General features: G+C 52.1%; 1 protein-coding gene and 1 long non-coding RNA gene across 3 annotated transcripts in view; one reads left to right on the top strand and one right to left on the bottom strand.

Moving 5' to 3' along the window:
• LOC129393394 (uncharacterized) overlaps positions 1-14,921 on the bottom strand; it is a 33,653-nt gene extending 18,732 nt beyond the window's left edge. For both annotated transcript variants that reach the window (XR_008620231.2, XR_008620230.2), the window contains exon 1: positions 14,092-14,921. This is a non-coding gene — a long non-coding RNA (uncharacterized LOC129393394). The remainder of the gene's footprint in view (positions 1-14,091) is intronic.
• A 54-nt stretch (positions 14,922-14,975) lies between these two features.
• On the top strand, positions 14,976-18,145 carry TPBGL (trophoblast glycoprotein like). The gene has a single exon (XM_034933381.4). It carries the CDS (start codon positions 15,505-15,507, stop codon positions 16,645-16,647), a length of 1,143 nt encoding a protein of 380 aa, XP_034789272.1. The 5' UTR covers positions 14,976-15,504; the 3' UTR covers positions 16,648-18,145.
• The last annotated feature ends 8,149 nt before the right edge of the window (positions 18,146-26,294 follow it).

A 26,294-nucleotide genomic window follows, 5' to 3' on the forward strand; every position in this document is an offset into this window, starting at 1 on the left:
CCTTGTCTCCTGACCTCCCACCTCCAGCCCACCTGGCCTCATTGCCCACCTTAGAAACTTCTGTATGTGTTACTCACATTGTCTTTCCTGTGGGCACAAAAACCTGGGATGTCCTCTTTTTCTCTCCCAAATGACTCCCAGGACATCTGTTTATGTGCTCACTGACCCTGAACACCAGTCTCTAGCCCTTCTCTCCTGAAGGATCAGCTGCAGGACACAGTGGGGGGTTACAAAGTAACCGGCCTGTCTGGAGCTAAGGTCCCAGAACCTCCCAGTGTCCACAGAGGCGTGTCCCTGCCTGGCTCTCAGATGCCTTCCAGAGCTCCCACTCCCCTCCTGCTCTCTCTGTCTGTCTGTCTGGTGTTTGTTTGTTTGAGACAGAGTCTTGTTCTGTCGCCCAGGCTGGACTGCAGTGGCATGATCTCGGCTCACTGCAATCTCTGCCTCCCGGATTCAAGTGATTCTTGTGCATCAGCCTCCCAAGTAGCTGGATTACAGGCACTCATGCCCAGCTAATTTTTGTATTTTTAGTGGAGATGGGGTTTCACCGTGTTGGCCAGGCTGGTCATGAACTCCTGATCTCAAGTGATCCACCCACCTTGGCTTCCCAAAGTGCTGGGATTACAGGCATGAGCCACCATGCCCCACCCCCTCCTGCTCTCTTCTTCCATTTCTGGTGAAGAGTTGGCAAACCTCCTTCCCTCAGCCCTACCCCTTCCGGGGCCTCAGTGCTCCTCACCACTGAGGGGCAGAGGTGAGGCCCAGCCTGGGTCATCGTGCTGGGACCTACGATCCATGTCCTCCCTGGGCTCCCAGACAAGCCAACCAGCCTCGGGCCTCAGGCCAGGCACTGCCTCTTCTACAGTTTGCTGGAGGGTTCAGGTTTTCTCTGGGGTCCCACAGTATTCTGTATGCCCAGCACTGTCAAATCCACCTGTTCTAGTGTTGGTTGCTCTTCCCCCGACCAGGAGCTCAACTTGCTCAGGGGCTGTGAGTTTTCATCTCTGCACCCCAAGCCTAGCTCAAGGATGGTCCCAGAAGAGAGGCTCAGGAAAGACTTAGCATATGAATTCAGGACTAATATCACATAAATGTGTGGTTTTGTTTTCTTTCCACATAAACTGCTATTAAACTCTGTTTCCTTCATCCTGAACTTTTTATGAAGAATGGACCTAAGAGTCTTATGGGCCTTGGCTTTGATCTGAGCTCCATCTCTTACTATGTGACCTGAGCAAATGCTTAGCTTCTCTGGCTTTCAGTTTCTTCCACTATAAAATGAGAACAAGGTGGAAGGGGTGAAGATTGAAAAACTACCTACTGGGTACAATGTTCACTATTTGGGTAATGGATACACTAGAAGCCCAAACCTCACCATTACACAAAATATCTGTTTAACAAATTGCATGTGTACCTCCTGAATCTATAATTAAAAAAAATAAAATGAGAACAACATCCTCCTAAGGTTTTCACTATTAACTGAGATATCTTATGTTAGGGTACAGCACGAAGTATGTGCTCAATAATTCCTTCTTCTCTCCCTCACCCGAACCTCTGAGCCCCAATGAGGACTTGACATTTACCTCCATGAACGTGAACCTATGGTCATCACCTATGGGCCAAGTTAATGCAGATCATTTTGAAACCCAGTTCTGCCATCTGACATAATCACTCTCCCACCCAGATTTGATAAGCATGCTTTATTTGGCCTAATCCAAGTCCCTGAAAAAATACATCAGACTGAGCAAGATAGCAGGGAGGAACAAGCCCGGAGCAGGGCACTAGTCTTCCCTCTAAGCTGCCATTGATCCAATTACCTGTTCTCCACCACCTGCTGTCCAGGCAGCCAGGGATTCCCCTAGTGTATCACGATTTGATCCCTACTGTAGCTTGCCATGAAAGTACCTTGGGAGGCTGGGCACAGTGGCTCACGCCTGTAATCCCAGCACTTTGGGAGGCCGAGGCAGGAGGATCACCTGAGGTCAGGAGTTCAAGACCAGCCTGGCCATCATAGTGAAACCCTGTATCTACTAAAAATACAAAAATTAGCTGGGTGTGGTGGCAAGCGCCTGTAGTCCCAGCTACTTGGGAGGCTGAGGCAGGAGAATCACTTGAACCCAGGAGTCGGAGGTTGCAGTGACTTGCGATCGCACCATTGCACTCAAGCCTTGGCGACACAGCGAGACTCTGTCTCAAAAAAAAAAAAAAGTACCTTGGGAGATGTTCCAACTGCCTTTTTGAAATCAGGATTCTCAAGACTTCAACAGACCCCTGATCTATTTCAATTTTGGTTCTCCCAAAGCAAGAGAGATGAGAGATTAGCCTGACTTATTTTAAGTAAACCTAGGCTGGGTCCTGGTGATCACTATGTTTTATTCTTCTTTAGTTTTTTTTTCCTAGCTGGGATTTGAACTATATTCTTCTTTTTAAAATGATATATACCATTCCTTTTCTGCTGTCTTTGTTAATGCCATTAAATTGGAAGAATTTTCAGTGATCAGTGAAAAGTCTCAGTTAGGAATTATTAAATTAACACAGGCTTCTTGCCTACTTGCTGTTGGCTGAAAATAGTTTAAAACACTTAAGTGAAAACTTTTCTCTACCACAGGAAATTTGCTTTCTGAGTGAATGAAGGTTTTCTATAGGAAGATAAATGTTCAACCTTCTCTTCTGACTCATTATAATTGTGGAATGGTAAAATTCAAGTAATTGCTGTTTTGTAATATTGAGTCAAACATTCACTTTAAAAAAATGTAACAATACTGTCTTAATAAAAGCTTAGCTGTATATTCTTAAGACTTAGAAGATAAGCTTGACTGATCATGATTTTCAAAGTTTTATAAGATTACTGAAAATACAAAAAGCCAGTACAAGAGGAAGCATAATGAAATCCAGCAGGAATAATTTGTAATTAGAAAACCCCATGCAATTCTTCAGCCAGGGATAATGGTGATCCATCTTAAAAACACATGTGTCCCATGCTGGGCACTGATGAGCCTAATCAGACACACTCCACTGACATTTTTCACAATACCAAGGGGTCCTTAATTGCTGGGGGGTGCAGGCAGGCAAGCTTCTCGCTGCTCCTCTCAGGAGATCATAATGATTAAGAGCAGGCCTGGAGCCAAACAGCCAGGGGAGGCATCCCAGCCCTCCTCCAACTCAACTGTGACTTTAGGCAAGTCACTTACCCTTTCTGTGCCTCAGTTTCCTCATCTTTTTTTTGAGACAGGGTCTTGCTCTGTCACCCAGGCTGGAATGCAGTGGTCCAATCGTGGCTTACTGCAGCCTCAACCCCTAGGGCTCAAACAATCCTCCCACCTCAACCTCCTGAGTAGCTGGGACAGCAGGCATGTGCCACCATGCCCGGCTACCTTTTTTAATTTTTTTGTGGAGACGAGGTCTCCTGAAGTTTCCCAGGCTGGTCTCAAACTCCTGGCCTAAAGTGATCCTCTTGCCTTGGCCTCCCAAAATGTTGGGATTACAGGGGTTAGCCACCGTACCTCATCTTTAAAATTATGGCTGGCCGGGTGTGGTGGCTCATGCCTGTAATCCCAGCACTTGGGAGGCCAAGGCAGGAGGATCACCTGAGATCAGGAGTTCGAGACCAGCCTGACCAACGTGGCGAAACCCCATCTCTACTAAAAATACAAAAATTAGCCAGGCATGGTAGTGCACGCCTGCGATCCCAACTACTCAGGAGGCTGAGGTAGGAGAATCGCTTGAACCCCAGGAGACAGAGGTTGCCGTGAGCCAAGATCACACCACTGCACTTCAGCCTGGGTGACAGAGTGAGACTCCATCAAAAAAAAAAAAAAAAATCAAGGCTGAGAATCATCACCTTTCAGGGTGATGGTTGTGAGGACTGATTCAGCCACTATGTGAAGTCGGTCTGACCCACAGTGTGTCTCTCCTACACCCCAGTTGCTACTGGGGTTCTCAGGGACACAGGACGATCCACTTCCCTGCCCCCATGCCACTGCCTGTTCTCCTCGTTAGGGATACTCGACCCTGCCAGAAGGTCCAGCCCATGTGGAAGGGCATCATGCCCACAGTGGCCGTACCCAGAGGCCCTCTTCTCCTCAACACCCCTTGGTCCCCCAACCCTGAATCACAAGCTGGCTCTGGGCCAGCTGGCCTGCTGGTGATCTGCCTTGGCTCCAGCATGGGTGGCTTGGCTCCAGCAAGAGCTTAAAGGTTCTTCATTGTGTTTTCTGCTTCAGTGTAACCATCTGGGAATTGGAAGAAGAGGGAAGAATAAATACAATGTTCCCCCACTTCTACCTTCTCTGCCTCCCCCCATGGCTGGGTACAAGGCTGTGTACTGTCCAGCATTGTCTTGGGCCTCAGGAAAGCTCCCCCCAGAGGTCCCCTGCATGGTGTCCCGTGGGATGGGAGTCATCTGCTGCACCTCCACCATTCCTCCATCTGTCTCCCTCTTTTTGTGCCGTTTCCTGGCTCAGCCTCTCCTGCCTGTCAAGTCCAACAGCTCCTCAGCACTTACCATGTGCCTGGGCAGAGCACTGGGAGCACAGAGATGATGTGAGCAAGGGCTCTGCCCTCCAAGTGCTCATTGTATAGCACTGAGAATATAGACTGCAGCATACACAGCCTGAACCAGACTCTCTTCAGTTTGGATCAACTACTTAACCTGAGGGTCCACCTCTGTATTTAAAACTTGTTGTCCCAGCTACCCGGGAGGCTGAGGGCCAAGGTACCCACATTTCAGGACCATTGTGAGAATTAAACATAATCCTGTATGCAAAGCTCTCAACTCAGTGCACTGCACACAGTGGGTGCTCAATCGCATCTGCCTGCCTTCCCTCCCTCCCTCTTTCCCTCTTTCCTTTTAGCCAGTTGCCTCTTCCAGAGGAGAAGGTCTGAAGGTCTGAACAGGGTCTATGGGCAGAGGTGGAGCCCAGCCCCTAGCAGGGCTGGGGCAGTGTCAGGTGGGCCTGTGTGGGGCCAAGCCAATGCTGGGCAGTCAGGGGTGATGACCAACCAGGGCTCTGCCTGCCAGATGCTTTCTTTCGGAAGTAGACTCAGTCCTCTGACCTCCTTTCCTCTCTCCCAGTGGCTAATTAGTGCCGATTGTGGGCTCCTTTTTAGCCTTTCCTTTTCTGAACTTCCAACTGGCTTCTTTTTCCCTTCCCCAGGGCAGGGATGGGGACACACTGGCAGGGCAAAGCTAAGGCCCCAACCACAGCCAGTCCTTGTGCTAAGAACAGGGTGAGAGCTGCTTATCCTGGCTGAGCTGTGGGGGCTGCTGAGACCCAGAGTTTGGGGTTGCCCCAAGGGAACTTCTTGCCTACACAACCTGCTTTTCATCCATCTGTTCTGAGGTTCATGTCCTATGTCCAGGAATATGTGGGACAGCCAATAATCAATGTACTGGCCAGCCTTCAAGGTCTTCCTGCCCACTCACAGCCTTCCGGTGAGTGATGAGCTCATAGAGATCCCCAGGGGTATTATACCCGTATGGGGTTGGGGGAAGCTATCCCAACCCAACCTGGGGCTAAATGCTTTTTCTATCACTCTGAAATGCAGTCAGGGAAATCCAGTGACCTAGAACCAGACCCACTGGGGGAAGCCAAGAATAGGTCATCCTGGTAAATAGCCAACATGAGGCTGGGAAGGGAGAAGTTCTGGGGTGGCGGAAGCCCCTAGTTCTGGAGGTACGGGCTAGTGGCAATAGATGATCTGTCTGCAGAGTGGAATCTCTTGGGGCTCCATCATGAACCCGGAGCTCCAGTGCTGCAGTGGCAGGAAATTAATTGACAGTCATTCATATGAGTCCCAGGACCAAGGGTTAGCAGCAAGGGGGTTGAGACCCAAGATGGGACGCAGACATCTTCAATCACTAGGAAAGGACTGCAAGTGCCATGAAATGGAGATGCTCCAGCAGGAAAGAGAGAACTGCGGCAGCTGAAGCTAGGCAGGGCTGTCACTTCCAAAGAAGCACAGATCAATGGAAATGGGAGGCCTGTCAGAGCAATGTCTTATAGGAGCTCTGAGCAGAAGCAGAAAAGGAAAGAGACTAAGTGGGGGAGGGGGCAAAGGAGGCATCAGGATGGCTTCCTGGAAAAAGAGTGTCACTACAAAGGTCAGAAAAGCTTGTGTCAAAGATTCGGGAGGTGAACTGGAGGTGAGCTCACCGAAGGTTTCAGAGGTGAGCTCCAGGGCCCGCACTGTGGATAGCTCTACATTCTAGGTGGGTGCTGGGCAGGGGGTGATTCTGGAATTACTCGGTGCCAAGGTGTCCTCCATGCACCAGCTCCAGCAAGTGGGAGGCTGCCACATGTTCTCATCACGCCTTCTCACCTGGAGTCAGAGCCTGCTGCCTGATGATCCCTCTGTTAATGGCTTCCAGATGTGTCCTTGGGCCCCTGGAGGGAGACTTCCTGGAGGACACACCCCCTCCTACCCAAGCCTCACCCCTCTGATCACCTTCAGTCACAGAGCCTGGTGAAGGCCATGGTGCACTACTGCAGTATCACATTGTAGATGAGAGGGGCACGGAAGGTCAGACTGCCCGCTTCTGTGATTGGCTACTGACCTCTGAGCCCCTCATCACTGTTATTTCTGGCTCCTAGGTATCTTCAGTGCATAGGATCCAGCTGGTAACATGAAAGTTGTCCATTGGAGTATGATGGCTGAGTGGGCCATGGGCAGTGGCTCATACCTGTAATCCTAGCACTTTGGGAGGCCAGGTGGAAAGACTGCTTGAAACCAACAGTTCAGGCCCAGCCTGGGCAACATGGTGAGACTCTTTGTCTCTACAAAAAAATTTTAAATATTAGCCAGGTATAGTGACACGTACCTGTAGTCCCAACTACTTGGGAGGCTAAAGCAGGAGGATCACTTGAGTCCAGGAGTTCAAGGCTGCAGTGAGCTATGATTGCACCACTGCACTCAAGCCTTGATGACAGAGGAAGAACTGTCTCAAACAAGCAAGCAAGCAAGCACACAAACAAACAACCAACAACAACAAAAAAATGGCCAGGTGTCCATATCTCTTTGGGGAGACAGATTGGCCATCCTTGTGAGACTGGTGTGTCTGTGCCTGTTGGTTTCTGATTGTGGGCCTGTTCCTTTCTGCATCCATCTCTGTAACTCTCTCTCTGTTTTTGTAATGACTTGATTCTATTTCTGAAGCTATGTGTCCATGTGTTTCTCTGTGTATTTCACAGCAAAACTTTTCTGACTATAACCACAAATTCCATCAGTGCTTATTGTCTAATAAATGGAAGTCCAATATTGCCCTTCCTGCTTCACATCCCTAAGGCGTAAAATTTTCATTCCAGAGTTATTTCCAGCCTAGATAGGGGGAATCTGATTCGTGTTCTGCTGGGGATGACTTGTACCCAAGAAGGCAGGAGGCTTGTAACTGATGAACTGCAAATAGCAGGGGTGCCAGAATAACTCCTGCATGGCTTGGAGCAGACCCCAAGGCTCAGACACTTTGCACTCACTGGGTCCATCTCCCAGTATTCTCCTGGTCCAGGCTAATGTGTAAGGGAGTGTGTGCTCCTGGATCTGAGTTTTACCAGCCACCAGCTTCATTCATCACCATCCGTGCTATCATCACCATTATCACCCCCACTCTCCCACCACCAACACCACCACTATTACCATCACCATTGCTAACACTACAACTATTATACCACAATCTCTGTCACCATCAACACCTCTGTTCCATTACTAATGTCAGAGATTTGTAGTTGCTTTTCAATAGCTATTTCTTCTTCCTCCTCAGTAATAAGGACCATAACGTTTTGCTGGACACATTATCTTACTTAGCCTCTTGAAGCTAGTTAGGTGTGCTTATGTAAGTGAAAGTGTTGAATGAAAGTATAAAAGTGCCAATAAAGGAAAGGGGGTACCCTTATTTATAGCTTTCCTCCATCTGCTATCTGATGTGATGGCTGGTGCTCTAGCAGCCATTCGGACCATGGCAATGAGAACTATAGGGAAGGCAGAGTGGGAGGCTAGAAGGATGTGAGGTACTCATGACTATGGAGAGACCATTCAGACTCTGGGCTACATCTGGACCTTCTTTTATGAGAAGAAAAGAAACTGAACTTCTATTTCTCTATCATGTAAGAAATTCATGTGGGCATCCTGACACATATAGTTGAAACTAATCCTAATTAATATGCATCATCATCACCACATATTATTTTGCATTTAATAGTCCAGGCTAATGATCTGTATATGGGGGAGGGTGAAACAATGGAATGTGGGGAATGTGGGAAGTGGCCAGTCTGATGCAGTCACTGGCAAGAAGGAAAAAGACATTCAGGACCACGGACAGATCCAGGACTGCCAGTTGTGAGGCAACAGGGCAGGAAGAAATGAGAAGTGTGGTTGGTGGTGCCGGTTGTTGTCCTCAAGATATGTTCTGGCCAGACACTGTGCTAGGAACTGGGATGAATACTAAGATAAATTTCCACAAAGTCCACATTTGGCTCCCAGGACCAGAGCAAGCAGATCGATATAGGAAGGCTTCCTAGAGAAAGGGATTGAGAAGCCAGCTGAGGGGTGGAACCAGAAGACTGTGACAGAATGGGCACAACGCTAAAGAATAAGAGACACCTGTGGGTGGGGAGAGAGCTCAACGTTGAAAGATGAGTGGTCACCTGGTCTGACAGTGAAAGGAGAGGGTACCATTGGGTGGGAGTTAAGGCGTTTTCAGGACTCTTCTGTTTCTTGGATTCTACATCAGTGGTTCCAGTTTCTGGTCCTGGGGTTCCACAATGCTGTGACTGTCAGGGCATATTGGATCTATGACCAAGATTCTACAATGATGAGGTTCTGCATCCGTTATCTACTGCTGTGTAACAAACCACCCCAAAACTTAGTGACTTAAAACAACCACCATTTTATTTGTTCACAATTCTGTGAGTCAGAAATTTGGGCTCGGGTCAGCTGAGTAGTTCTGTTGGTCTCATCTGGGGTCACTCAGATGGCTGGAGGCAGGCGGAAGACCATCAGGGAGCTGGTTGGTCTCCAGCTGGGATGGTTTATTTCTGGTCTCTTCCTCTAAAAGGCATGCTTGTGTTCCTACACATGGCAGTTTCAGGGGAGCAAGAAGAGGTGAATCCCAATGCACAAGCACTTTTTAAGACTCTCCTTGCATCACATTTGCTGACGTCTCATTAACCAGAGGAAGTCACACGGCCAACCCAAAGTCAGTATGGGGCAGGACAACATAAAAGTATGGACTCAGATATGCAGAATTCATTTGGGACCATCAATATTAACAACCTACCACAAGCTCTAAGTGTCTCATTCACCACCACCATACTACCAATACCATAAGTCTTTGTTCTAATTCAAAGAGATCACAGTTCTATGGCTCTCTGAGTCTGTGGTTCTTAGCAGTCAATGTTTTGATTCCAAGATTCTGTGATTCTAGAAGCAGAAGGCTCAGTACATTGAAGAAGAGCATGAGGACCCAAGAGGCGGCTAAAGAAGTTGGGCAAACAAAGGTCACCCCTAGAGAACCAGCTGCCTCTCCCATGCTCACCCCTCAGGCCCCAACTTCCTGCCTGAATCAGGGAAGTGGCATGAACACGGAGTTGGGAATCAGAAAACCTAGATTATAGGCCCTGTTCCATCATTAATCTGGGATGACCCCAAGCACAGCTCTTAACCTCCCAGTGTTCTCATATAGCCAACAGAGATATCAATCCCTGTCTTCTGAATAATGCAGAACAGTGGCAAAACCAGGAGAACTGGGCCCACTAACTTCCATTATCAGGATCCTGGGCCTGGGCACAGCTGAGGAAGAGGGTTTTGCTCCCACCTCATTAAACTGCATCCACAGTGGTAGAGACCTTGGGTTTTAAGAGAACCAAGACAGGTTATTGCCCTTGGTCTGTCCCAACCTCTACTGGCAAAAGCAAGAAATAATGAAAGGGGAGGGGAGTGGAGGGGAGGGAAGGGAAGACAAGGGAAGGGAAGGGAAGGGAAGGCACCCAACTCTGCTCCTTTCCCTTTCCCCTCTCCCCTACCCACTCCTGTCCCTGACTCAACAGAGTGGAATCCTAGGGGTCAGACCTTAGCTGGCCTTTAGCCTCAGTCGGCTCTGCCCTTTAGCCTTTCCTTGAAGAGGAGTGGAGAAACAGAGGCTTCATTAGGGAAGGAGACCTAGGCCAGCACAGCAAATCGTAACATTACACAGCCAAGGGGGACCAACAACAACCCACTGGCCGAACCACCTTGCAGCACAGATGAGGAAACAGAAGCCCAGGGAGGGACAGGGACCCACCTGCCCACAGCCACACAGCCAGCCAACAGCAGACAAAGACCAAAAGTCAAGTGGGATCTCTCTCCTTTTCTAAATGTCCATTTCCCATTCTAAACTGGGACAACAAACCCAGCCTGCCACCACTTAGAAACTGTAAAGCAAGGTACAGATGTAGTAAGGAGTCATCTTTTCCAATGGTCTGAGAGTTGGGGGTTGGGGGGAAGACTGAGGTGGGGGCAAGAACATTTAGGACTTTCGGAGGACGCATCCAGCTCATTTATTCTAGCCTTTCCCCAGAGGCCCAGGCCACAGAGCGGAGGAGGAGGGTATTAAATATCAGAGAGTTATTTAAAAGCCAGTTGCCTGCCCCTCAGAAGCAGCACTGGCCTCTGCTGACTCAACGGAGAAAATGAATCTTGGGCCTATGGATTTTCCTGTGTCTCACAGCAGTGGGGGAGGGGAGGGGGAGTGAGAAATGGGAATGGCAAGGCCCACAGTGAAGTTTCCCGTCCCTGCTGGCAAGGAAGCCAAGCAAGAGGAGAGAAGCTGGGGCCTCCCCCACTACCTCGTGGCTGAGTTCATCACGTCAGGCCGCCTGCTGCTCCTCCATTTGCCTTGGAGGAGGGGGGAACAGAGGGATGGGAAGGCAGCAGGAGGGCTGCTGGGACAGAGGACAAAGGGAGCCTGGATCTCAGGATGCTACAGCATCCGCTCCAGAAGGACCCCAGACCACCCCTACCACTTTCTTCCTCAGCCCCCCTGAGTAGCTGGGACTACAGGTGCCCACCAGCACGCCCCGCTAATTTTTTTTTGTATTTTTAGTAGAGATGGGGTTTCACCATGTTCGCCAGGATGGCCTCAATCTCCTGACCTTGTGATCTGCCCACCTCGGCCTCCCAAAGTGCTGGGATTACAGGCATGAGGCACCACACCCAGCCACCCCTACCACTTTCTAGTCGGGCAACCGAGGCCTTAATTGGGGTGGTACCAAGTTCAAGGTCATATATTGAGAAGGTGGGGGCACCAACTTGGGCAAATCCCAGTATGACCTTCCCCTCCCTGACCCCCATCCCTAAAAAGCCAAGGGGCACAAGACTACTAGGCCCCCCAGGACCATCCTATCCACACACACTTTTTTGCAGACAGGGAAACTGAGGTGTGTCCAAGGACTTTAATAATATTGACACACCTCTGATGACAAAACAGAGCTGGAGAAGGGGCTACCTGCTGGGTGATCTCAGGGACGTCATCACACTCTGTGCTCCCTACCAAGGCTTAGTGGAGCTGACCAACAGCAGGGTCTGTGCCAGCAGAAAAGGCCCAGTGAAGGCACTAGAGGCTCAGGTAGAGACAACACCTTGGAATACTAAGAGAGGGGCTCTGGGACCTAGTGGAGTAATAAATTCAAGCAAGCGTGAAGATCCAGTGTGGCTGACATGAGGGGTACTCATCTGGGCACAGGGCAGATGATCACTCTGCTTGGGTGGCGAGGGGTGCCTCGCTTCTTCTGAGTCCTAAGGAAACCCTGAGGGCGTGAGCTCTTTGCCCACAGGCTCCCCTAGAATCTGACCCAGCCACACTCCCAGGAGAGAGGGATCCTAGGATGAGGGGGGGCTGCGACAAAGGAGATGGGCAAGAAACCCGAGCTTCTATCTGGCTCAGGTCCCAGTGAGGTGTGCAACCTTGGGGAAAGCACTTAACATTTCTGAGCAGCTATCTCCTGGTATGAAGTGTAGATGAGGGGTCCTCACCGAGCTTGCCTCATGGGGATGAGAGGCTCGAGTCACAGATTTTTAAATCATTATTTCAGTCAGCAAATATTCCCTGGTGCCTTCTCTGTACTGATCCCTAAGAAATTAGACCAGACCTGAGCCCCAGCTGCTGACAGTCAAGAAGATCAGGGGAGTCTTAGCTCTCTAATTGATCAGTGAAGTTCAAAGGATGGAGAGGGAAGCCATGAGGGCTCCCTGAAGGGGGCAAAACTCACAAGTCCTGAGGGACAGCTGACTGGACTGGAGAAACAGAATCAAGAGGAGAGCACCCCAGCTGGGGCAAACAGTCCAAGAAAAGAGACTTCCACCAGATGCATCAGAGAATAAACACACAGCCTCAGACTCAAGTGGACACACATTTATTGAACACTTAATGCATACTGAACACTGGCAAATCTAAGATGGAGAGCGCTGTTCCTCCAAAGAACAGAGATCCCTCAGCCCCAATGGCTCGCAGACTTGATTCCTTGGGGAACTTGGACAGAGAGAAATTGGTTCCAGGAGAATTTAGACGGGAAGCACCTTTACAAAGTGGGAAGAGAGGAGAGGAGGCTGAGTAGAGGCCATACAGAGAGACAAGCAGAGACTCATTAACATCCACCACAAATCTGCTGTGTTGGAGAAGGAAAGAACATGGAACAGGGAAAAATGTCATGGGAGCTAATTAGTCCCAGAGAGGGGCAATGCCTTACCCAGGGTCTGGCAGGACGGGTGCTAGGCCCCCAGACCCAGGTGAAATGTTTTTTCTTGTTTTGAGGCACTTTCAATTCACTTTATCATAACAGCCCTGAGAGGAATAGGAAGAACAGGAATTTAAAGCCTATCTACCTTATAGAAGAGGAAGGTGACAGCCCAAGATTGAGAAAGGCCTGAGGTCACACCAGATCAACCATGGCATCCATTCCCAGCCTCAGCTTCTTGGGGTCAGGATCAGCATTCCTTGTGGTGCAGGACCCTCTCAGATGCAGCCCACCATCTTGGACAGAGTCCTGGGCAAGGACCCTGGGGCCAGGTTTCTAGGCTAAACTCTGAAACCTTGACAGGGGCCTTGGGGCCCCTCTGGCCTATTTCCCCATTTGTGCAAAACAGAGGACATTTGCCTTATTCTCTGGCACCTGATGATTCTAAATTCTCTCCAGGCCTCATTTCCCCAAATGAGGTGTTGAGCACCCCCCCAATCAAGGCTGCCTGTGGTCCTGCAGCTCCTTTCCTGGGGGGCAGCAGGGGAGGGGGGCATCAGCCAATCTGAGGCCAGCCACCACGGGGGCCTGGGGAAGGAGTTCCAGCCTTGGTAGTGGTCTGATTCCTCAGGGCCTGGAAGCAGACAAGGAAACACAGACTTCTGTTCATTCAGTCTGTCATTTGCACCACACACTCTCCTGAGATAGTCTCTATACTGGAAACACAAAAGTGAAAACGACCTAGTGCCTCCTACCAGGGGAGATGTCAGAGCTGGGGCATGTTGCTGTGTGGGCCGGGGTTTAGGGGAGTGCTATAGCTGGGGGCCCAGCCCCAGCGGCATCTACTTGAGCACGTGTGCCCATGTGAGAAAAGACATCACCAGCCTGTTACCTCCACAGACCAAGGGCATGGTGCAGGGCAGGAGGAGTAGGGTCTGACTGTGCTAGCCAATCTCTGGGTCCCTGTGCTTGGCATGGCTTAAGCATGGGCCTGTAAGCTTGCCCTCTGAGAATGTACCCACGAACCTGCATGGGCTCAGAAGTGTGCATATTCAAATATGTATGTCTTTATGAATTTATGGACACATGCCAGGACTCACTCAAACCTACGATCCTATGTCCACATATGAATGAGTCTGCATGGACTTGCATGAGACACATCTGAGCTCTCATACCTGGGAGAGTTAAGACAGGGGGTAGGGAAGAGAGAGGGGCTTGGAGGAGGGGAGAGCTGGGAGACCCCCATCATCACCAGCTCTGTTCCTTAATGTTGGTCCTTGCCCAAGACCCAGGCCACTGCAGGGTCTGCCTCTTCTCCTTAAGTGGTATTGATCCTTTGGTCGATCTGTTAAATATAACCTCAGGGAAGGAGTCAACATAACAACCGTACCCAATTCAGGAGAAAGAGACTGATTCTTGGGAGGAGGGGGGGAGCCTCTATTCCAACCAGCTCTGCTGATACCCGAATGGCCTGCGGATCAAGTGTCAGCCTCTCCAGCCTGAATAATTCATGCTAAGGCCAAGAATCCTCCCTTCTCAGGAGCCTGTCTCTTTAAATCAGGTTTAGAGCTTCCCAGTTCTGGGGGAAAAAAAAATCCAGAACAAAACAAATCTGTAAACAGCTCAGCCCCCCCCCCCCGCCCCGCTCAGCCCTGGCCCCTTCTGAGACCCCCAACTCCATGCTGCAAAATCTGCTCCTGCTCTCCCAACCTCTGGTGCCCCAAACCCCACTCACAGGCGGAGAAGCCTGGAGGGACTAGTTGACAGTGTCCAACGGAACCCCAGGAGTCTTAAAAGGTTTGGGGGCAGGGAGTGAAAGCAAAGAGCAGAATCACTACACCCCCGGGTCTCTGTGCCTAGGACAGTGCTTGGCAGAGAAGCCCAGCCCGGTGGAGGAAACCACATGGGGGAACTCCTGGCAGAGGCAGAGCAGCCAGAGTTAGTGGGTGGGAGGGGAGCGGGTGCCACAGACTTCTCCTGAGAATGGGATGGGATGGGATGGAGAAAAAGCTGGTCCCATAGGACCTGCAGGGGTGGTGACACAGCCAGGTCTAATGGAACTAGGGTCGCAGAGGAGGAAGCAGAGACTGGGGATTTTCCAGTCTCTCTGCCTTAGGAAGAGGCCGGAAAATGAGTAACTTTCTCAGTCCACCCCTCATCCCTTCCTCCGGTAGTAGGAGCAGCTCTAAAGTCCTCCCCAACCCCCGAATTCTCCCTGGTGGTGACCCACCTGCCTGCTCTCCGCAGTCGGGCCCCGCCCCACACGTGCTGGAGAAGGAGGAGGAAGGACCCAGCTTAAATGTTGGGGGTGGAGGAGGAGGAAAACCAAGTCGGAGCCTCCAGGAGCCAAACTTCTCGGCAGCCCGGAGGGGCGGGGGCGGAGAGGATGAAGAGAAAGCGCAGCAGCCGACAGCCCTGATTCTCGGGAGCCTCCCACCCCGCCTCCCACGGCGAGGAGGGCGCGGAGACTCCGCTGGGGGCGGAGGACGAGACCGGGAGGCGGGGAGGGGGGAGGCAAACCCTGCCCACTCGGCTCGGAGCCCGGAGCGGCCGCGGAAGCCGGAGGCCGGCGCGCAGGGCGAGGGCACCGGGGGCGGGGGGCTCCGCTCCCCGTCTGACCCCTCTCGCCCTCGGCCAGTCAGCCAGTAAGTGCGGCTCCTCAGACTTTCGAGACAGCGAACGGACCGACCGGGACTGCCAGCCGCTCCGGGTCAAGGACTCGCCCCACCCGTGCCCCCCACCAGGCGCTCCCAACTCACTGGTGAGCGCGGCGGCCCGGGCGCTGGATGCGGGGGCGGCCGCGATGGCCCCGCGCGCGGGACAGCCGGGGCTCCAGGGGCTGCTGCTCGTGGCGGCAGCGCTGAGCCAGCCCGCGGCACCCTGCCCCTTCCAGTGCTACTGCTTCGGCGGCCCCAAGCTGCTGCTGCGCTGCGCGTCGGGAGCCGAGCTCCGCCAGCCTCCGCGGGACGTGCCGCCCGACGCGCGCAACCTCACCATCGTAGGCGCCAACCTGACGGTGCTGCGCGCGGCCGCCTTCGCCGGCGGGGACGGCGACCAGGCGGCGGGCGTGCGCCTGCCGCTCCTCAGCGCGCTGCGCCTCACGCACAACCACATCGAGGTGGTGGAGGACGGCGCCTTCGACGGGCTGCCCAGCCTGGCGGCGCTCGACCTCAGCCACAACCCGCTGCGCGCCCTGGGCGGCGGCGCCTTCCGCGGGCTGCCCGCGCTGCGCTCGCTGCAGCTCAACCACGCGCTGGTGCGCGGCGGCCCCGCGCTGCTGGCCGCGCTGGACGCTGCGCTGGCACCTCTGGCCGAGCTTCGCCTGCTGGGCCTAGCGGGCAACGCGCTGAGCCGTCTGCCGCCAGCCGCCCTGCGCCTGGCGCGCCTGGAGCAGCTGGACGTGCGCCTCAACGCGCTGGCCGGCCTGGACCCCGACGAGCTGCGCGCGCTGGAGAGCGATGGCGGCCTCCCCGGGCCGCGCCTGCTGCTCGCCGACAACCCCCTGCGCTGCGGCTGTGCCGCACGCCCCCTGTTGGCCTGGCTGCGCAACGCCACGGAGCGCGTGCCCGACTCGCGGCGCCTGCGCTGCGCCGCCCCGCGGGCGCTGCTAGACCGGCCGCTACTGGACCTGGACGGGGCGCGGCTTCGCTGCGCGGACAGCGGCGCCGACGCTCGCGGAGAGGAGGCGGAGGCCGCCGGCCCGGAGCTGGAAGCCTCCTACGTGTTCTTCGGGCTGGTGCTGGCGCTCATCGGCCTCATCTTCCTCATGGTGCTCTACCTAAACCGCCGCGGCATCCAGCGCTGGATGCGCAACCTGCGCGAGGCGTGCCGGGACCAGATGGAGGGCTACCACTACCGCTACGAGCAGGACGCCGACCCGCGCCGCGCGCCCGCGCCCGCCGCGCCCGCGGGCTCCCGCGCCACCTCCCCGGGCTCGGGGCTCTGAGCGGCGCCCCCGGGCTCGGGGCTTCCCTTGCCTGGCCCGAAGCCGTGGAGATGAGACACCCGCGAGCCCCGAGCTCTGAGACCTTCCCCTGACTCGGAGGCGCTAAGCCGTACCCTCTCGTTCCCGCCTCCGAGAGCTCCCACCGTCAAAGACCCAGAGATAGCCGGTCCGAATCCAGAAACCCCGCCTGCCCACCCTAGTTTCCGAAACCTCCCTCCTGAACCACTGAAAGTCCGTTCCCCGTCTCGGAGCTCACACAGAGAATCTGTCCTTCAAGGCCAAAGCTCTGAGACTTGCCCCCAGCACCCTGTGCTTGGCGCTCCGACACCCGAGACTGCACTGACCTCCCTCGCCAGCTCGGAGCCCTCAGTCCCCTCCGGGGCTTGAGGGCCCTTCCATCCCATTCTGGACTCGAAGCACAGCACCCCCATCAGAATGGTTTTGTGGATTTTGAGCCCTTTGTCCCATCCCAGAGCTCAGAGCCCTCCATCCTGCTTGGAGGCCCAACCCTGGGGCTCTGAGGATTGGGCACCCTCCCCTCATCTAAGAATATATTTCATACCCCTGCCCCCCCTTCACCCACCCCCGCCTCTGGCTCAGGCCCTTCCCTTCCTCGGCTCAGGCATGGGGCTCAGCTCCTAGTCTGTCCCTCCCATCCCAGGGACAAGCACAGCCCATCTAGCCTTAGTGTGGAGCCAACTCTCAGCCTTTCCCACCAGGGCGCTGACCTCCCGATACTCAGTGCTGGTCCCCAGTCTCAGACTCTCAGCTCTTCACCCCGATCTGACTTTCGTCCTCCTGCCCAAGCCTTAGGCTCTTGACCCCCCCATACCCAATGCTGGCACTCAGCACCCACCCCTGCCATTCACTAGTCAAGGTCCAGTGAGGAATCCGTCCCTGGGATGTCCTCATCCCGTTTTCCTCCCAGGACGAGCTCTTCAGTCCTGCCGGATAGGTGCAGGTGCCATGCACCCCTAGTGCATACTGGCAGATCCTTGTAGGGAAGGAGAGAGTCTTGGGTGTGTGAAAGGGATAGTGGGGCATCGTGGCCTCAGAGAGGGGCAGGAAGTGGGGTCTGAAGGGCTGGAAGTTGCTGCCCTTCGATTTCTCTATGCTCTCTCCCACCCCTGTGGCTCTTCGCCCTTGGGGATTCCTTGCCACCACCGCTACCACCACCACCTCACCCCGTGTATCTTCTGAAAGAGAAGTAGGTCTTTCCTCCTGCCTCAGGCACAAGCCCTCCTGGTTCAGGGTCAGAAGCTCAGCACCTTGCCTTCTCCATGATCCCAAAGCACAATTGGTGAGTGGGGGAGAGGACCCCCTCTCCCTGACTCCCCACCCTCTAGATCAGGCAGAATGGCTGGCCTGTGCTGCGTCTGCACACAGGAAGTCACCTTCCTTTAATATATTGGCTTGAAGCCTGCCTGCCCTCCCCATACCCAGAAAATCTGGATCTCCCTTGAGCAGTTTTCTATAAAGTCTGCAATAATCTCAGATACTCTACTCTTGTTAGTGGTGCTGTATCATTCCTGCTGACCTTGGAGTACTGATGGGGGTGGGAGGGGACTCTTGGGAGGGCATTTTGGACCTCTTTTTGGTGGGGCAGTGACCCTTGATGCGTTCTCCCAGACTGTGGGAGAAGAAATGGGTTCTGATTGCACATAGCAGGATTAAGGTTAGATACATGGAGGGACTTCCCATTGGGATGACATTGTTCCCCAAGCCAGCCTGCTTTCTATCATCGGAGGAGGGGTTATGCACAGCCAAAGTGGGATTCGACACTTCCTCTACATCCTCTTCCCTCCCGTTCCTCATTTTCAGGATGGGGATGGAGTTAGACTAAGAAACATTAGCCTCAGCCAAGACCATCTGGGAGGAAATCCAGCTACAGAGAATGAGGAGTTAATTCAGACAGGAAAGAGGGATTGTTTGCTGCTTTGGGATCATCCCCTCTAATGAATTATTATCTGATACTCCTTTATGTCCTGTGTCACTTCACACTCTCCTGGCCAGAGGGTAAGACCTGCGTGTTGGGTATGTGAGAGGCTGCGTGTGGGGAGTGTGGATGAAATGACTCCTTGAGATATGTGAAGCCAGGGGACCGGAGGGCCAGGAGGGCCTCCAGGTCCCCAGGCTGGATTGTTTTGCATTCAGGGTCACAGAGCCCTAGAACCATAGGGCAGAAGCCTAGAATTCTGGCATTTTCTAATTTCAGGGCCACATAATTCTAGAATGTGTGCCTTCTAACTATTGAAAAGGACTGCAGAGGTAATGTGGGAAGCCTCCTAAGCTGTCTCAACAGGAGGCATCATCTTGTGATGGGAGGCTCCCTCCCTCCCTTCCTTTCAGTGTCTGAGGAGCCTGCCTGGGACTCTGACAGCCCCAGCTTTGCCATGGGGCCAGGAGCACCCCTCAGCCCAGGACAGCTCTTCACAAGTCAGAGACCGTGCATGGGGCTCCTTGTCTTTTCCCGGCACGCTCTCTACCCCTTCTTCAAGTCATTCCTCATGAGAAAGGATTAAGTCCTCTTGACACATTCCCCTCTGTCAATGACCTCCAAAGGGTGCCCCGCAGTCCCCCAGGACAATATAGTGATGGTCTCTCTAACGCAAGTTAGAGCTTGTTAGTTGATTTTTGATAACTATTGATTTAATACTTAGTTTAGCAGTAGCTCTCATAAAACCTCAAAGATTTTTGCTGACAACCCATAGCTAATTGCAGTTTCATTTGCCAGGACTTACTGTAGTCTTAAGCTACATTAGCAGAGAGCATGTCCTTGGAACTGAGGAGGTGATCTGTAAATCTGTAGATCTCTCCAGTTCCAAAGATGTATGTGAGAGCTACTGCTAAGTATCAAATCAATAGTCATCAAAAATCAACTAATTGAGTGTCTACTGTGTGCCAGTTGGTGTTTAACCTTAGTACCATTCACTGATCCCCATTAAATGTCTTTTCTGGGCTGCCATCCTCCTTGCTGTCTGTCAGTGGCCTATAGCCTTACGGGGCTATCAAGGTCCAGGGCCGCCAGCTTCACCTCTTCTACAAACCCAGCCATTCACTCAGCCCTTACTGAATGCAACTCTGCCAGTCCTAGAAAAGCTAACAATCCAGGGAAGGAATCACATTTAATCAAGATCTGGAGAAAAGAAATCCCAGCAAATAATGAGAGCTCAGAGTAAGAGCCCTGACCCCACCTAGACAGACTTCTTAGAGGAAGTCACATTTGAACTGGGTTTTGACGGATGAGTAGAAGTTTGCTGAACAGAGAAAGATCAGAAGTACCAACTTCTGCAAAGGTCTGGAGGCAGGAAGATCTCATTAGCCTGAGGATTGAAGGCCAGCAATGGCTGGGGGTAGGTAGGAGGATGCGTATGGGGTAGAATGGATCTACTACATTCACCACATTCTCCACTGGGAAGCGCTAGAGGGACCTCTGCCCTTGAAGGAAGAGTCAGGAAGGTAGAGAGGTGTGATGGGGGCACAGGCAACTGCACTGTGCCTCCTGCTTGTAAAGCCTGGTTGTTCCTTCCTTCTGCCCATCCTTTTTGTGCCTGGCCTCATGCTGGGCACTGGAGACACAGAGAGGAATCAAACCAACACCATGGCCAGAGAGGGCAGTGAGAGAAGGGAAGGGGAGGGGAGCCCAGAGAAGCCTTGCAGTAAAAAGTGAGATGGAGCAGCCGACTGGCCCTGCCCAGACTCCCTGACACCATCCACTCCAGACTCTTTCTCAGAAGTGCCAGGACCCCACTAAATGGCCAGCCTCCTCCTCTGATCACACACTGGGAGTGCTGTTGGAGTGTGAGGTGAGCAGAGGCCCAGAGGCCTGGGGCCTGCCTGCAGAAGCCAAATGACAGAGGAAGAAATCTACCTCTAGGATGTCCCCTTAAGGAGCAGGCATGGTAAAGAACAGGAGAGGAGAGGACAGGTGTGTATGACTGTCAGAAACGTGGGAGATGTGAAGCCAGCTGCACACCTGGAGAAATGTGGCAGACTTCCCAGGTTCTGTGACCTCAAAAACACTGTGAAATTGCCTTTCAAAGACGTCTCCTTGAGAAGCCTTTTGCTTCCAAGCCCCCTCACCTACTCACACCCTCAGACCTGGGCTGGGAACCAGGGAGGACCTAGCTAGAGTCGAGAGGACTGGGTTTGAGTCTGAACTCAGCACCTGACTTGTCATGTCACCTAGTCCTTAGCCACAAATACCAGTTGAGATCCTACTATGTGCCAGGGTCTGGGGATTCAGCAGTGACCACAGCAGAACCAGCCCCTGCCTTCCTGGCCCAGCCTGACACTGTGGCCTCGGACACCCCTGCCTGCCTCTGGCTCCGGGTTCCTTCTGTCCAGGCTGGGGCTGGACTTGTGACCTCTAAAGGCACTGCCTGCTCTCCCTGAAGTCCATCTCCTTCTTCATTAAGCCGCTGCCTGGCAGACTCTCGGCCCTAATTTATGGGTATGGCTTTTCCCAGACTGGGAGAAGTGACGGGGGCAGTTAATATTCCTGTGCTAATAATACACTTGGCTGCCTTCTGAGTCCCCCCTCCACCCTTCACCCCTGCCTCGCCACCCCCACCTGCTTCCCTCAGCACTGTCACAGGGCGATTTGCCAGGAGCTGGCCAGGCCCATGCAGACCCTCAACTAGCCCTTCATTGGATGGGTGGGGAAACTGAGGCCAAGAGTATGCAGGAGCCCGTCCAGGTCACACAGATTGTCAGGAGCAGATCCTGAGCCCAGGATGCCCCAGGGCTACCCCTGCTCTGCCCTGGGTCTGAGCGTCTGGCAGAGCCACCCCGCCTCCTAACTTGCTATCTCCACCCTGTCAGTGCATCCAGGAGCCAGCCCCAAGCCTGAGGTAGCCTGAAGATGAAAATAAGAAAGTGAGCCGTGGAGGGTTGGAAGGACTCTTCAGCCTCTGTCTGCGGCTCCGGACAGGCCTCAGGAGTCCCATGCCAGCATCTTGCAGGCAGCGGCCCTGCTGGGAATTATGTCTCCCCTCCCTGAGAGGAGAAAGGGGCTTGTCTGGACCTCCAGGCTCTGAGGTCCCAGGCATTAAATTCATTCTTCCTGAGCTTCTATCATCTGAGCATGAGGCTCACCTGGATGAACCAGATCCTGCTCCTGTTTTCGATCAAGATGGTGACCACACACACAGGACACTGTGATCATGGAAGCACAGGGATCCCAGGGAGGCCCCTAACTTAGGGGATCATCCAAGCTGGCAAACTCGGGAGTGAAAGGGGCCACTATTAATCATTACATTGGAGCAAGAATAAACTAGGACTGGCTGGGTGCAGTGGCTCACGCCTGTAATCCTAGCATTTTGGGAGGCCGAGGTGGGTGGATCACCTGAGGTCCGGAGTTCAAGACCAGCCTGACCAACATGGTGAAACCCCGTCTTTACTAAAAATACAAAAAATTAGCTGGGCGTGGTGGCGCGTGCCCACTCGGGAGGCTGAGGCAAGAGAATCGCTTGAACCCTGGAGGGGAGGTTGCAGTGAGCCGAGATTGTGCCATTGCACTCTAGCCTGAGCAACAAGAGCAAAAGTCTGTCTCAAAAAAGAAGAAGAAGAAGAAGAAGAAGAAGAAGAAGAACTAGGACTGTACCAAGCTGCTGGGCCCTGGACTTCAATGACTTTTGACAAGACCTGGAGAGAAAAGAAAAAGTACTAGATTGCTAGACAAGACCAGCAAATCTACCAGCAATAAATAACTAATACACTCCCCTTCTTTGAACCCTATTTTCCAGCTGCACCAAACTATGGGGATGTTAGTAATGGGGCCCAGCTCTTCCATGCCCTGTGCCTTTGCTCACACAGTACCCTCTATCTAGGATGCCTTCCCCAACACAGGGAGCACTCAAGACAGCCCAGGAGTCCCCCAGTCTTTATGACCCCGCTGTCTTTCTCCTACTGCTGTACCACCCAGAGCTTTCTTTCTACTGACTGGTTTCCTTGCCTCTTGTCTGCACCAGACCAGAAGCTCCCACAGGACAGAGGCCAGACCCAGTCACTTTAAGTCCCCAGTCAGGGTGCACAGAGATTTGTGAACGCTCTCCCAGCCCCTGCCCCCACAGAAATACAAAACACAGAGGAAGAAGCATCACGCAGGACTCTGTGGCCTACCCCTCTGCACGTTGAATGGGTGCTTCCTTTGACTCCCACAACCCCCCTATCATTAAACTGGGGTTTCGATTATATAAGATCCCAGGATGGCTGACTCCGTTGTCTACAAAGTGAGCGAGCAGAAAGAAAATGCAGTTTTAGAATATGTGGTCATGCAAAACACAATTTAGTCTTAGCCTCTTAACTTTGGCACTGATTTATTTGTTTATTTATTTATGAGGTCGGCCTCTGTCACCCAGGCTGGGAATGCAGTGGCGTTATCATAGCTCACTGTAACCTTGTACTGCTGGGCTCAAGCAGTCCTCCCGTCTCAACCTCATAAAGTGCTGGGATTACAGGCATGAGCCACCGTGCCTGGCTAACTTTGGCTTTTTAATACAATTACAACTTCTGGCCCTGCGTTTGGGATCTTTGTCCAGGGCTCTGTTTGGGCAGCCCCTGCTACTGGCTTAGTCTTGGTTCCTCCCCACAGGGAGCTGCAGCGACATCTATTGGCCGATCCGTGTGGGAGCCGAGTCAGCTTTAACTTTTCTTGGTATACATGCGTCATCTGCTGGTGGAGATGGGAAAGTGCCTTTCTTCGTTCAGTCAACAATCCAACAAGTATGTAAGTGCCTGCTGTGTGCCAAGCACTGTGCTAGGAAGATGAGGATACAATTTTGAAGAAAACTAGAGCCGGGTGTGGTGGCTCAGGCCTCTAATCCCAGCACTTCGGGAGGTCGAGGCCGGCGGATTGCTTGACCTCAGGAGTTTGAGACCAGCCTAGGGCAACATGGCGAGACCCCGGTCTCTACAAAAAATGCAAAAAATAGCTGGGTGCAGGGGCGCCCTCCTGTAATCCCACCTACTTAGGAGGCTGAGACGGGAGGATTGCATGAGCCTGGGAGGTGGAGGTTGCAGTGAGCCGAGATCATGCCACTGCACCCCAGCCTGGGCAGCAGAGTGAGACCCCATCTCAAAAAAAGAAAAAAGAAAAAGAAAACCAATAAGGTCTCTGTCCTTATAAAACAATAATAGTGAAAACTAACACATACAGAATTTACTATGTGCCAGAGATTGTTCTAGGTACTTTACATATATTAATCCATCTTGTCCTGATGACAATTCTGTGAAGCAGGTATTCTTATTCCTACTTCACAAATAAGGAAACTAAGGCACGTAGAGATGAATAATTTGCTCAAGATCACACTCCTAATAAGAGGCCATTTAGGCTTAGAACTCAGGCTCTGCTCCAGAGCCCTCTTCTTATTTAGACCATAAACAAGCACGATACTTATGAGGGAAATAAGCAGGGTAATGTGAGAGTGAGTGACAAGGAGAGGTCTCCTTTGAGTGGGGTAAGTCATGAAAGACCCCTCTGAGGGCGACCTACCCTGAAGAATGGGAAGGAACGAGCTATGCAGAGAATCTAGGAAAAGTTAATCCAGGCAGAAGCAGCAGTGAGCACAAAGGTGCTGAGACCAAATATTCAAACATCAGGTGGAAGGCAAGTTCTGGCCACTCTACTCCTACACCTCCCCACACTGTCCTTAGACTCATTCCCCACCTGGTCGCAGCTTGGACTTCTCTCATCTGCATCCCTGCCCCAGCTTCCTCCCTGTTCCCCCAGCCTGCAGCCCCCCTCTCTGGTCCCACACTGCAGCCCACACTGCAGTGAAAATGCGTGAATCTGATCCCTCTCCTTACTCTGCCTAAAACCTGTCCCACTGTCTTCTGGATAAAAACAAAGATCTTTGAGGCCAGGTGCAGTGAGTGGCTCACACATGTAATCCCAACACTTTGGGAGACTGAAGCAGAAGGATCAGAGGACAGGTGTTGGAGACCAGGCTAGGCGATATAGCAAGAACTCATCTCTACAAAAAACAAACAAACAAACAAACAAAAAAAAAAGCTTTTTTTTTTTTTTTTTTTTTTTTTACTGATTATCTGTAACTTCCACCCACTAATCCAATCTCCTGCCAGCTTTTCCAGCTCCCTTCACTCTTGTCACTCCAATGTGGTTATAGTTGCCTGAAGGCCCCAGCTTGTCTCACCCTGAGCCTCCCTATGTGCTGTTTCTTCTACCTGGAAGGTCTGTAGCCCCTCCTTGCCTACCTAATTCCCTTTTTACCCTTAAAAACTCAGTTCAAGACCAGGTGGGGTGGCTCACACCTGTAATCCCAGCACTTTGGGAGGCCGAGGTGAGCGGATCATCTAAGGTCAGGAGTTCGAGACCAGCCTGGCCAACATGGTGAAACCCCGACTCTACTAAAAATACAAAAATTGGCTGGGCATGGTGGGTGTGTGCCTGTAGTCCCAGCTACTCAGCAGAAGAATCACTTGAACCCGGGAGGTGGAGGTTGCAGTGAGCAGAGATTGTGCCACTGCACTCCATCCTGGGCTACAGAGTGAGACTCCGTCTCAAAAAACAAAAAACAAATAACAAAAAACAAAAACTCAGTTCAAGCATTTCGTCCTCTTGGAAGCTGCCTATTTCTCATCTTGGCCACTCTAGCTAAATGTGAGACCTCTCCTTAGGTGCTCTCATGGCATGCTGTGACTACACAACAGGCCCCCTCTGCAATACTCCTCATCAGCAATTCCAAACCTTTAGCATCATGCCTTATCCCCCAATTAATCTGTAAGCAATTTGACAGAAGGGATTGTCTTTTTTTTTTTTTTCTGAGACTGAGTCTCGCTCTATCGCCCAGGCTGGAGTGCAGTGGCGCAATCTCAGCTCACTGGAACCTCCACCTCCCCGATTTAAGAGATTCTCATGACTCAGCTTCCTGAGTAGCTGGGATTACAGGCGCCCACCACCATGCCCAGCTAATTTTTGTATTTTTAGTAGAGACAGGGTTTCACCTTGTTGGCAAGGCTGGTCTCGAACTCCTGGCCTCAAGTGATCCGCCCACCTCCGCCTCCCAAAGTGCTGGGATTACAGGAATGAGCCACTGCACCCAGCCAGGATTGTCTCATTTAATCTTAGTGTCTTCAGGGCCAGCAGAAGCCCCAACAAATGGTACATGCCCAGTAAATATCGTTTGCAGTTGTGAGCTGTAAATTGCTCCATTTCTTTTTATTGAAATTTATACAAAGTTCACTCTTTTTGGCATACAGTTCTATGAGTTTTGACAATTAAGATATAGAGTGTTCCATTACCCCCCAAAATCCCTCTTCATAGCAGCCCTCCCCCCAAGTCCAGCCATTGGCAACTACTGCTTTGTTTTCTGTCTCCATCGTTTTACCTTTGACACAATGTCATATAAGTAGAATCATACATGTTTGTCCTTTTAAATCTGACTTCTTTCACTTAGCATAATGCAGTAGAAACTCATCCATGTTGTAGGTATCATTATAGTTTGTTCATTTTTATTGCTGTGTAGTATTCCATCATATGGTTGTACAATCATTTATCCATTCAATAGCTGAAGAGCATTTGGGTGGTTTCCAGTTTTTGACAACGATGAATATAGCCACTATAAACATTCATGTACAGGTTTTTGAAGGAATGTCACTTTTTATTTCTTTCTTTATTTTATTTT

Source organism: Pan paniscus, chromosome 9 (genome assembly GCF_029289425.2).
Source record: "Pan paniscus chromosome 9, NHGRI_mPanPan1-v2.0_pri, whole genome shotgun sequence".
In the NCBI taxonomy this organism is placed as follows: domain Eukaryota; kingdom Metazoa; phylum Chordata; class Mammalia; order Primates; family Hominidae; genus Pan; species Pan paniscus.

Excerpts from the sequence above, each read along its gene's own strand:
- TPBGL (XM_034933381.4), top strand. The coding sequence starts at position 15,505 with ATGGCCCCGCGCGCGGGACAGCCGGGGCTCCAGGGGCTGCTGCTCGTG.